This window comes from Excalfactoria chinensis, chromosome 7 (assembly GCF_039878825.1).
Source record: "Excalfactoria chinensis isolate bCotChi1 chromosome 7, bCotChi1.hap2, whole genome shotgun sequence".
NCBI lineage: Eukaryota > Metazoa > Chordata > Aves > Galliformes > Phasianidae > Excalfactoria > Excalfactoria chinensis.
Window position 1 is genome coordinate 14,953,175 of NC_092831.1, and position 13,524 is coordinate 14,966,698.

General features: G+C 34.8%; 1 protein-coding gene across 1 annotated transcript in view; it reads right to left on the reverse strand.

Annotated features, from left to right (window-relative positions):
• The window catches only part of FAP (fibroblast activation protein alpha), a 35,519-nt gene that overhangs the window by 21,814 nt on the left and 181 nt on the right, over positions 1-13,524 (reverse strand). Inside the window, exons 2-9 of the mRNA XM_072341828.1 lie at positions 13,239-13,323; positions 5,875-5,970; positions 3,871-3,965; positions 3,655-3,729; positions 3,409-3,461; positions 2,226-2,298; positions 1,303-1,423; positions 583-737 (exon numbers count right to left, since the gene is read on the reverse strand). Coding sequence (XP_072197929.1) covers positions 583-737; positions 1,303-1,423; positions 2,226-2,298; positions 3,409-3,461; positions 3,655-3,729; positions 3,871-3,965; positions 5,875-5,970; positions 13,239-13,323 — 753 coding nt within the window. The remainder of the gene's footprint in view (positions 1-582; positions 738-1,302; positions 1,424-2,225; positions 2,299-3,408; positions 3,462-3,654; positions 3,730-3,870; positions 3,966-5,874; positions 5,971-13,238; positions 13,324-13,524) is intronic.

The window sequence follows — 13,524 nt, forward strand, 5'->3', positions numbered from 1 at the left end:
CTGACAAATAAGACCTTGTTAAGACACATTAGAATGATCACTTGTATTCATACAAAAATGATGAATCATAGAGTTTGTACATGCTGAAAAAGGCAAAACCAAGAGGTTCTTGCCTTAAGTTTGGCACTAAAAAACTGGTGGAATCCAAAACTCCTTGAAAACAAACCACACTATGAAGCATGCAAATAAACTGAAGCTGTCATAGCTTTTATTTCACAACATTTTAAAAAGGTCTCATAATTGACATACTGTATTGGAAAATAACAACTGCACAGTTGATACATCACAGAAAGTAAACTGAATTGAAAAAACAGGAAGGCTTGACCATGCAAACGTGCTCATTTGCACACACTTTTTACTTACACGAGGAATTCCATTTATTTCACTAGTACTATTCTATATCTACAGTTTTGAGTTGGTCTATATCTTTTTCAGACTTGGCCTACATTTGCTTTCACTGATTAATTCAGGCTACTATAGATTTTAACACTGTAATACAAACATTTTTTAAGCACAACTAATTTTATAATTATCATAACATATTTCTCAAGAGAAAGTAAGTAAAAAAAATTATAAACATACCTTGGGGTATGGGATAATTATTTTTCTTGGGTACTGGTCCTCACCAAAATATGAATATTCAATTACTGGTATGTCAGAATCATTAAATTGTACATACGCTAAATATTTTCCACTTGGAGACCACCACAATGCATATTTTGTTGCTAGCATTTCCTCTGAAAACAGAAATAATTCATAATACTTTCTCACTGTAATTAATCTATCTGTTTTATCATTTTACTCTTACCAACCTAGACATGAAAAAGAGTTATATTAGATAAATAAGATATGCATCAAACATATTGCTATACATTGCAAATTTTCAAATTTCAGATTTGCCTTGGGAGCCCATGAACAGTGCTCAGACATACAAAGAGGGCATGGTAAACAACAAAACGAGATACAGAGGGGCTAGCTGTATGATGTGGAAGAAAAAATATTCCAGTTTGAATTTGTCACCCTCACACTTGAATCCCCCCTTGCTCCTTTCTAAGAGACATTAAAAAGTATGCAGTGATTAGTACACATATATTTAAAACAGTTTCAATAAACGTGTCTCCTTTTTTACCCTCTCTCTCCCCAAAATAAGAAGTACTTAGTGGTTCCAAAAGATCCTAATATGGCAGAAAATAAATTAAATAACATAGTTCTTAGGGCTCTAAAATCATTTAATCATCACAGAGACTGTAAGAACTCCATAGTATAGGCTTCACATGTTGTTGCCCTTCAAGATTTACTTACCTTCATAGACCCAATCTGGTATTCCATTAAATATTTCATTTTCTTTTCCATCACTAGTTAGTTTAATTGGTGCCTCTCTTGGACTTTGTTTCAAATAGATATTATTTTGGTAAACATATGCCTAAAGAGAAGGAAATATTTTTAGGAGTATAAACATCAAAAAGAGGGATTGTCAGATTTGTTGCAGTCAATGAATACAAAACAAGAAATATTATTTTAATAACTCTGTATTAGAACCTTAGCAAATTCTGTAAGAACAAGTACTTTCATAAATACATTTTATAGGACAAATTCTATGCTCAACTATGCCTCTCCAATGAAATATTAGACTCTCCGACATAAAAAATATATATTTTTTTCCATTTAATTTTTATTTCTTGTGTTTTCTAAAACTAGTATGATGCTTAAAGTATATTTTCTTGCATGAATATTCCAAGAACTAACATTTATAAACTTCTTACTATAGTCAATAGGTCCAAAAGAATTAGTGAGAAATAAAATAATTTGACATATTAATTAAAAAAAATATATATAAAATTTAAGACCACATTTTAAATATGGGATCTTTAAATCTCCATATTAAACTCATATATTATATGGTGTCAAAGAGAAACTCATTGTTTTTCAGGCCCTGAAAACCGTATTTAGTCCTGTTATTTAGTCCTGTATACAGTTACTTTGTCAATGCTTATACAGGACTGACTAGCTAAGTGAGATACATGCTACGGTTAAGACTGGAGATTCATACCTTGAAAGAAGTGAAGGTAAAATCTGACAAGTTAAAACATGTTTGTTTGTTGTTGTTTTTTAATCATTTTTGTTCATAACCAAGGTTGATACAAACAGGCTTGTCATAAATATGGCCTAATGAAACAATAACCAAAGGCAAATAAAAGTCTGCTAGCCTTATTATCTTTACTGACCAATTTGTGTCCAACGGGTGACCAGGATATATACTGAATTTTATGTGGAAGCTGATTTTCTGTTACAAAACCACTAAAAAAAGGAAAGAGGTTGAAATGGCTTTATGTTGACAGTACAAATGTATCATTATACTGTACACTCATAAAACTCTTGAAGGACTATATTTTTGTTTCATAAACAAAGCAAAATTAATGCAGGCATGCAAAATTAGTGAGGCATGCAACAATGAAATTGTGTGCACCAGTGCTGGTAAAGGCTTGCAGCTCAAGCCTTTGAAAATATACTCAGCACACTAAGAAGGCAGACTTATCTCTTTCTATTACATGAGAATCTGCAGGCACTTCCTCAATCTGCTGATTGCATTGTATTCTCAGCAAGCCTCAAAAAAATCAAGGAAACAAGAACTCAGTGATCACATTGTATTTCCCAGGTTATAACATGCAGAAGCAAGTTTGACAGAAGCAGTTAGAACATCTGTTAAGCATCCACACTGCCACATGCAGTACCTCTCTACTCACTTAGGCTAGTAGTAATCCTGTCACCTTGAGCTTAGAGTTTTCCAAGAATGTAGCTTAGTGCAGCAGCCCCTGCTCAGAACTAAGAAGCTTTTAGTCATTCTGGGAAGGCAGATTTCAGTGGAAAGCAAAAGAGGAATGGTGTGGGGAAGATCTTGGGAAAGAGACCAAATGCCATGAGAGGAGCTGTAAGTTTCTGGGGAACCCAAGATGGACTTTTACAAGATCACTGAGGGACATGTGAGATTTTTAGGAAAGCTGAAGATTAAATTAATCAGAAAATTGATGAATTAGAAAAAAGAAAAGAAAGGAGATATCTGGTGTGAGACTGAAGTGGGCTAAAGCAGCCAAAAAGGGTGGGAGAAAATTATGCAATGAAGAGAAAAGAAGGCAAGAATCTTGAGCAATCAAAGTTTTAGGGTATGAAGTATAAAGAAATCCAGATATTTAGATGAGTAGATGAAAGAACTGTAAAATTTTCTGAGGCAAGAAATCTTTTGTTTTTTCAGAAATAATAGGCAACAACAATCAAGTAAACAAGTGACAGTTTCAAACAAAAGCCAAGCAGAAGACAGTCACACTGATATAAAATTTTTCAATGAAGTGCTTGCAAGCACATTTCTACAGAGTATCACCATTGCTCTTTGTAAAAAATAACAGGCCTTACCCATATATGAGATCATAAATGTGGTATGATGCAGTATAAGAATATCTCCACAGCTGCAAAAATTAAGCAAGAAAAAATATTAAATAGAGAGGAAAAAAAAAAAAAAAGATGATTCAAGTAAAAATCATCAGAAGGCTGTCATAGCCTTTCACTTTACCCAAGAAAAGACGAAGAAGAATTATGCATAGTAACCACAAATACTGAATGAAAACAAACATTTCATTGAGCAATATATAAAATAATTACCTTTGAATAATTGCTCTCTAGAGCTATGAAGTATTTGTCTGATGACATCACATAATTCGAAGCATTAACTTGTTTCTGAAATGTTAAGATGTATATTAGATTCTAGTAAACACTATAAGGAATTAATTAGTCAAATTTTAATTTGATTACTTCTAAAGAGATACTTGAAGCACAATTGCATTTTGCTGCCTCTTTATTAGTTGAAAAGATACATACCATTGTGCTGTTGGTCATGATGGTAGTTAGGTAGTTCAGGTCAACATTGAAAAGAGTAATATCATCTTCCTGATTCCGGTGAAGATATTCGCTATCTTAAAAAACAAGATAAATGGGCTGTTACCTTGCAAAGAAGACAACAGAGATCTGTTTACCAAAGTGTTCGTTACCTTTGTCAGTAAATAGATTTTGAGCAAGTCTTTTTAAGCACCTACAAACACACACACAGAAGAAGTTTTTCTTCTAATGATGCCAAGTTGTAACAGTTAGAAGGTTTCTTAATTATATTCTCAGGATCATATAGTGCATGCAGAATCAAACAGTTAGCTTCATTATTAAATGTCAGATTTAATATCTCAATAGTACATGATCAAGAATAAGAGGGACAGATCCATTTAATGCCAATACCTCAATATAAAAGCTATTAAGAAAACATTCAACACCCTTGCTTATAATTTTACCAGAATATTATCATTTTTACAGACTGTAGATGTAACAGTAGTACCATGTAACTGTCAGTATGTAAATGACTCTGCCCTTACTCACATGCAATGATCCTACAAAATGAAGGTGAGTGGCCTCCAATGAGAAATGAATTTAATCCTGCCTGTGTTCAAGACATGAGACACAGTTTGGTAGGATATGGAGATAAGAATTTTAGTTTCATATCATAATTTTCATTGCTATAAATAGTGATAAGGAACTGCTGGCTTGATGCAGAGAGAGGAGGGAGAGACTTTAACAATTTAAAAGCTGCCTGAAACATTGTATTAGGTTTCATTAGAGAGGAAACCAGATGACTCTAGGACATTTAGAAAACAGTTACATGATTTGTGTAAAAGCATTTGCATTGATCTCAGGCCCCCGTATAAAAAGTTATTCAATCTCAGCTTCCTGCTTCAGAAGAAAAGTAGGCATATGGAATGCTGTAGGCATGACTATCTATGGAATCTATGGCATGACTTTTGTGTGAGTTTTGTGACTGTTAAGACGAAAGATAAGTCAAAGTGAGGAAGTTATAAAGAGAGAATGCGAATATCAGGTTTAGGTGATATGCTGCCTACATACTACAGACATTCATACAGAAATTTAACAAATGGTGACCTAATTTTTAAATCACATAAGTCATGTCTACATACTTCAAATTGCTAACTGTGAAACTAGATCTGCTGCTAGCAACATCCTGGAGGGCTTCAGTTCAGTTCTAAAATTGTGGGTCTAAACTAACTTGATAAGACTCCATGCGAATGGGAATTTTGTTTTATGCCTCTACTGATAAAATAATAAATGCTTGAGGCAATGCAGATATGAGTGGTAGTACTGCAAGTACTAGAATGTAATCCAATCTAGCTTAAACCTTCTGGTGCTGCTGCAGTTCAGTGATAACAAGAGTAGTATTTTGGACACACATTGACACATACATCAGCAGCAATTAACTTTGTGTCTTCATCTCCTGTGTTAAGGAACTTGCTAAGAAACTCATCCTTACTTCCTATGCACTGCCTTGGAACTTAAAATTTTATCAGGGTTTGTGTTTCCATATATAAGAGATAAGAACAGGTTGGCTTACTGCAGCACTAAGTACTACTGAAAACAAAAACAGGGCCTGTAATACAGGTTACCTCAATCATAATTAATGATAAGTGAAGAAATACCATGATAAACAACAAAAATAAGATTCCTTAAAACATAACTGACACATTGACAGATTTCTTTACCATGCTGTATTAGGTATGACAGTAAAAGAAATACAGCAACAAAAGCCTCTGTAAAATGATAGGTTTTGCTTCACTCACACATTTTTGTTGCAATATTGAATACCAGGAATTTCTAGAATCCCTGACAGAAGTGTAAATTTAATCTTGAGTTTTGACTAGCAAATTGTTTAATTTTATAGTTAGCATTTATTCGGAGAAAAGCTGAAAGAAAAGTATATTTCTTAGTATGCATCAGATAAAGCATATTAAAAATGCTTACGTACCTCAGAGAAAAAAAATTACCTACCTGACACCCAGTATGGAAAATATGTTTTATACTGAAAATTTCCATTCAAGTAATCATCCAGTGTAAGAGCTCTAGGACCATCAGCTGTGGTGACAACTTAGAATAAGACAAAAAACTTCTGTTAAAGCAATGCTGATAAGTGAAATTTAGCAATATATATATATATATCATCATTACTTAGTTAAATATTTCCTCTTATCTACATGGGCTGCTCTGAAAGCAATACCTCCTCTTTTATTATGTTGGTGTCAGAAGTGAATGTTGGTGGGATGGCAGAAGAGATTGAACCTTCACACAAGTATTCAATTACATGTTGTTGCAGTGCAACAGATGGTTGTAGGGGCAATCTGACACAATGGTGCTAACATGGAAGTGTGGATGAAGCAAAGGGGTGGAATCGAATTCCTCCATGCAGAAAAAATGGTACACACTGACATTCATCGACACTCACTGAACACTTATAGAGACCCCACAGTGGACATGAGCACAGTGTGCTGGTGCAGATTTTTACAAATTGTAATACATGCCCTGGTTCATCACTTGCGAAAATGCACAGCTAATGGTGGTGACTATATTGGAAAATAGTGCTTTGTAGCTGAGAATTTGCTTTGTTGGATAGTGGTATTGTGCTCTTTTTTATCTGTTGTAGTTTCCAGGGAAATAAATATGAGGCATTACTTTTTGATCAATGTACTGTTGTGGTTTAACCCAATAGGTGGCTCAGCACCAAGGAGTCATTTGCTCACTCCCCACTCTTCTCAGTGAGATAAGGGAGAGAATGAAAAAAAAAAACCCAAAAAAACCAATAACAGAACTCACATGTTTAGAGAAAATTATTTACCAAGATAGATAAAAGGAAAATAGTCATGAAAATATATGTATGCATAACACATATATAACATACACATACAACATTTGATGCACAAGGAATTGATCCAGCCAATGTCCAGCTAGCCCATTAAGCAGCAGGAGACAGTGAGATTCATTCCCACCTCCTTCAGAACTCTTTTCACATGATGTCATATGGTTTGGGATATCCCTTTAGCCTGTTAAAGTCTACTGTTCTCATCCTGTTCCCTCCCAGCTCCTAGGGACCTTTGCTGAGAATGACCTTGGCTCTACACAACGCTGCTTTGCAGGCTACTATGAAGATTGGTGTGTTATCAACTTTGTTTTTCTCCCAGACCCAAAACACAACATCATACCAGATGCTCCAAAGAAAACAATTCCATTCCAGCTGAAATTAAGACACCTGTGTATATTTAAGTACTAAAGAAGAGTGAGGATGGCATAGTCCTGGAACCATGCAGACAGCACATAAGAAAGAAAAATTATGTTACTGCTCTAGTAAGATTCTTCACCATCTGAAGGATTCACCTCTAGAGGGACAAAATTATGAGCTAGTTGGACTAATTAATTTCACACAGAAATTTATTTGCTAAGAGATATATATTTACTTGTATACCTTGTGACTACAAGGAAAGCCTCTTACATACAAAGGGTAAATCAATGTTTTCTTAAAGCATAGGCTTCTTGGACTTGTTTGAACTATTTTAATAAAGATCTATGTCTATTCAGCAGAAATTCAAACAGCGTGTGCATACAAATCTTTACTGCCAAATTCCAAAAAAAGCCTCATCAATTCATGGTAGAAGATGGATATGAGATTTGCTAAAGGATCATCATCCATATATACTTCTTAGTAGATGTATGAAATAAACAGACAAGGCTACAAAGGTACAAACAATGTTGAAAAGTAATGAATGACTGAGCCCAAGCTTCATCTTTTTATTCAGTGCTTTGAAGGCAAATTGGCAACGATTCCCTAGAGAAAACAGGTGCTCTCATATTTGATTTCCAGATAGATCAGACAGCTACATAAAAATGAACAAAAATGCAGCTGGTTTTGTGGCTTTTCTTTGACTGTTTCTCTTAAAAATGAAAGCAACTTAAGCTAGAGCAAGGGTTCCAAACAAAAAGTGGGCAATCACTGCTGAAAAGAAGAGGGTAATGCTGAGTTGCTAGCATGCTAAATGCACAGAAAGGGGAAAAACAAACAAACAAAAAAAAAAAAACAGGCATTATAAAAATGTAATAAAATTTATGCAACAACAACAAAAATAAATAGCATAAACTTTTCAAGTCAAGATTATTCAAGATGTTTAATCTCCAAAAGACACAGACACAGAAAAAGAAAGGCATTTTTAAAATTTGGCAGCTTTCAAGGCTTGATAATTTATCTCCCTTGAAGTTAATGCAAATTTTGCCATGGTTATGAGAAGTAGAAGGAGATGTCACAAGTTGCCTCCTAGATTTCTGCCACTTCCCCTGCTTGTTCCTTCAGAACAACAGCCAGATAATCAAAATGACTCACTGCCCTCAGGTTCCTCAGGTTTCATATGCTCCATCACTTCCTCATCACAGCCACCCTCTCAGCTAAGATCACACTCACTTCCTGGGAAATGTTTCTTCATATTCTCTCCTTTGGTACTTTCTAATGATACTTCCTTTTTTTTTTTCTTTTTTTTTTTTTTTTTTTTTTTTTTTTTTTTTTTTTTTTTCCAGATATGTGACTGTTACTTACCATAGAATACACATGTCAGGTTGACTTCTAACGCTAGCCTTGTCTGCACTAATGCAGAAGAAAACTGTCATGAGAAATAAAACCAAATGCCAATCCATGTGTAAAAGCCTATCAGTATAAACTCTGAGGTAGCAATGTGTCCAGAAAATATCCCCAAAAGTTCAATAAGAAGTTAATTCGTCCTGTTATTTCCATGACAGTATGTTACAGATCCTTTATATGTCAATGACAAGCACACAAGATGGCAAAACCTTTAAAAGTGCACAGCAAAATTTAAGAGGATACAAATCTACTTACATTTTTACCAAGTGATGACTACTTATTATCAGCTCCCAGTTTAAATTCTCTAAATGAACGTCTATCAGCTAAAGAAATCCTTGATAAAAATCTATTTCTGTAGCTGTGTGTAAACGAGGCTTAAATTTACAATCCTGTTTGATAGCTTCATCTGGTAAAAATTTCCTTGTTCCTTCTCTTGGCTTAATAAGGAATTTTTATAAAAGCAATGTCACAAATATCTCATCTGTGCTCTAATTTTTACAGCTCTAATTTAAACCTTTACTCTGCTCACCATCTCACCCTTTCTTACTTAATATTCTGTGATAATTTATTATGACTGTTAATGATTTTCAAAATATCTACACTCCTATCTGAATTCCTACCCATGGACTGGAAAACAACAACAACAACAACAACAAAAACACAAAGAAAACCCCCAAAACCAAACCAAAACAACAATAACAACAACAACAGAAACCACTAAAAACGAACACGACTTTCATTTGCTTAACTTTGGTTTTGAATGCTTGTTTCTAAGCAACTGAAGATACATTTCACTGCTTTAATTGAGCGCAGCAGCTTTAATTGTTTGCTGTAATTGTTACTGATTCTCTCTGTAACTAAAGGCTAGTTCAATAATAGTACTTGAAATCTCTATTCACAGAATAGATTCCGACTAGAAAAGTACTTCACACATTTGCAGCAGTATATAAACAGCCATTTGGATCCTTGTCGGTAGGCTCCCGTTGTGCTTCTTTTCTCAGTGAAATCGCAAAGATGACAAAAGAGAACCAGAGACAAAAAGGAAGCCAACCACAGAAATGGCAGGTTTTGAAAAGGACCAAATTTTAACTTTACCTTCATTGCCTCACCATCTTATTTTAATGCTTGGTGTTCTGAGAGTATAACAGGAACAGGAACACTGGTGACTCAGAGTTCTGGATGTTTATTTAGAATAACAACACAACAATAAAATAATGCTTCTTGTGGTTGTGTTACTGCTATTCAGGCAGAAAGAAGTATTTTATTCCTTGCTAACGCTGCTAAAGAACAGGACCAGTTACACCCATCTATAAGTGAAAAGAACGTTTCCGAGTAGTTTTGAGTTGGGTTATCACATCAATGTAAGTCACAAAGCACATTCCTAACTTGGAGAAACGTCAAAAAAAAAAAAAAAAAAAAAAAAAAAAAAAAAAAAAAAAAAAAAGTCACCACTTTTGCAGTCATCTGCAATTTATGATACTGACATTGCCCATATTGCTCTTCTCAGACTCACTGAAATTGTGCAATCACTACAGCTAAGTACTTCCCCTGTACTGTTCCCTACAAGACCAAACAAATAAATAAAATCCCAGTATAACTTTCGAGAGGTTTTCACACTTCTATATACTTCCATGTGTAAAACAAAACCAGACACCATATTTTTCAAAGTTTAATGAACATGAAATTACTAGAAATGTAGCAAAATGAGAACTAAATCATATCTTCCATTTTCCTCAGTATTATAAATGACATTTTCCTTTGCTGAATTCTTATGCAGAGATTTAGTCTGTCTGTGTCTATATAACATTTAACAATTAATCTTTCCAGATCACCACATCCTTTCAGTTAAGCAGTAGTCAAGGTGGAATGTACAAACAAAATTCCATCCCTGTAGTTACTTCCTATTTCACTTGCAAAATTCATAACCACAAAATAAATCTATAGTTCCTCCAGACTATTAGGAATCCAGAAACATTTTTGTATTTAAACAGATGACTGCAGTATTTGCAGTTCCACCACAGAATAGGAAGCAACAGTCAGACATGTTCGACATAACTGTGTATTCTACAGTTGTCTGAAATTCTCCTTCAGGAGTATTCTGTAAAGAAGACAAATTCTATTTCATCCCCCTGGATATAAATGTGATGTTTGATATGATAAGTCATTAAGTCACTCTTAAAAGGGACTACTGATTACATTCTTTGTAATGGCTGAAGAAGCTCAGACAGAGACCAGTCAGCTGGTATGTGGTAACTTCAGGAGGGAAAAATACACTCATTTATATATAACATACCTCCTACAGTACCTTCCAGGATATTTAGCATCTTCTTCAGGCTGCTAATCCAATCCTCATGCTCCACTTTCTTTGTTTCCTCACTGCTTTTTAAACTGAAATTTCACCCAAATATTCTGTCCTTTCTTAGCATGAATGCTACCTTTATCTAACAATGGAAGCTCAGATTTGACCATACTTAATCCAGCTAAAAGGCTGGCACCCTATCATGGACTATGAAAGTCACCACTAAACCTATGACCCTGAGGATTGTTAGAGAATAAATAGTTACATCAAATTTTAATTTTTACCTTTTTTTTTTTTTCCCTTTCTTTTTTTTCTTCCTTTTTTTTTTTTTTCTTTTTTTTTTCTTTCTTTTTTTTTTTTTTTTAAAGAAATTTTTGTTTTGGTATTCTCTTGAACTCCGAATGGGAGTAGGAGCTGAGAAGGTGGAAAATCTACTTGTGTATCTAATTGTATTTGAATTCTTTCACTGAATACACACACAAATTTTCACTATAAAATCTAGTTCACATAAGGAGATAAATTCAAGTTATATTTGGTATCAGTTTAAGGCAGTTGCAAAGTTCTCTTTCACAACCCAAAAGCAGTGATTACTGCAAGACTTTATGTAGAGATTCTGGTAACCAGAAGCCTGATGTAAACAAAGCCCAAATGTGGAAGTGCTCAGTGAAGGACTCCATTTTGAGGCACAATTGGACCCTGGGACACAGAGAAAGGCTGTTGGAAAAGTTTAGGGTATTCCAGAAAAACAGCTAAGGTTTATATACATATATATATTAATAACAGAAGGAATTCTGCTGTCTTGTATCATATTGCAACTCAAGAAAAACAATTACATTCCAGTTACATATTTAGGGTAAAATTTTCTAACTTATTTTTGTATGACCCTTTAAGAGATACAGCCCAATATCCCCTGAGTGCTTTTGAAAATCTTGTGGTTAATTTGGTAAGAGGCCATGCACTGAGGCACTGGGGTGTGTCCAGAGAAAAAAAGGACAATGAAGCTGTGGTGGGTCTGGAGCACAAGTCTTATGAGGAGTGGCTAATGGAGCTGGGATTATTTGGTCTAGAGGAGGCTGAAGGAGACCTTATCTCCCAGAAAAGAGGTTATTATGAGGCAGGTGCTGGCTTCTTCTCCCAGGTAACTGTAATATGACAAGAGGAAATAGCCTCAAGTTGCACCAGGAGAGGTTCCAGTTGGATATTAGGAAAAGGTTCTTTAAAAGAGTGGTCAGACACTGGAACAGTCTGCCCAGTTTGGTGGTGGAGTCATCAACCCTGGAGGTCTTCAAGAAACATATAGATGTAGTACTCTGGGACATGGTTTAGAGGGCAACATTGGTTGTTAGGTAGATTGTCGGATAAGATGATCTTAGAGGCCTTTTCCAACCTTAATGGTTCTACATTTCTATTCTGTATGGTTGTTACCTCTTCACAGCTCTACCTCCAGCTGTGATATATTATTCACATGATGCAAACAGAATTAGCCCTACCTCATAAACCTCCAACTCCTCCCCAATCAGAGGTACTCGTGCTAAATATATCACAGAGAAGTATCAGGTAAAAAAGGGAGATCTGATCTTTCACTAAAGTTGCATATTAGCTACAAGACAAGAGTAAAGGTAAAGCTAAAGCTGATTTGACAACATATTGGCAAAGAATAATTATAGGGGGGAAAAATGTTATTGATGCTACTGGAATATATATAGTTATTACTGTTTTAAATATTTCAGAGGCATTCAATTCATCCACTGTAGTGAAAGAGATATGTAAATGCTTATATCTCTCTTATTGGATTTCTCGTAGAAAAAAAATGCCCATTAAAGCCCGTTCCACTCAGACTCTACATATCAAATCACACAAACTTCAAGCTTTACCAGTGGACTCAGCAGACCGCTCACAGCATAAGCAGTTACTCACAGCTAGCATAAAAGTAGAAGAAACTATGCACTCCTATTTTATCCAATTTAGCCTTAATTTCCAAATGAAATCTTAAGCATGTTCACAAACAATTCACCATATCCTTCCATCAGAGAAATACTTAACTTGCAATTGCCTAGAGATCTTTAATAATTATTAAAATACAGGTCCACCAAGATGAAAGAAACTATTAACAGATTGTGAGATTGTTATAGCTCCTAACATATATATAACTTGAGATCTGAGAACTGCTTTTGCAGTCTTGTCTGAGAATGGTATACGTCATGAATAAAGTTAACTGAGGTGCTTTTCACTTCAAAGAGTTCATTGTTTCAACATCTGCTGGCATTTCGATCATACCTCCAGGACATTTCAGCTGTCAGTACATTTCTGTGAAGTGATAAAGCCATAACAGTACAGGCACGACAATCCTAGAGATGATCTGACAAACTTTATGAACTTTAGAAGCCATAGAAGCTAGAAACATTGTGTTTTCTGCTACACTAGATAAAAATGCCTTACCTTTGGATGGAAGCAGTACAATACACATAAGTAATAAGGAAAGTAAAACACATACAACCACGCCAAATAGTACTTTTAGCCGGGTCTGCAGGACAGAAACAAACAATAATTACATTTCTATTATTTTCTGAGTTGAACTGTTATGGCTGGTATCTAATTAAATCCTCTCATCCCCTTTAATTGCTGAAATCCACCTAGAAAAAAAAAAAAAAAAGACAACCCCAAAAACAAAAAGCAAAAGAAGTCCCCACGGTACATTAGAAAAGACTTCCCTTTCCTTTTTCTT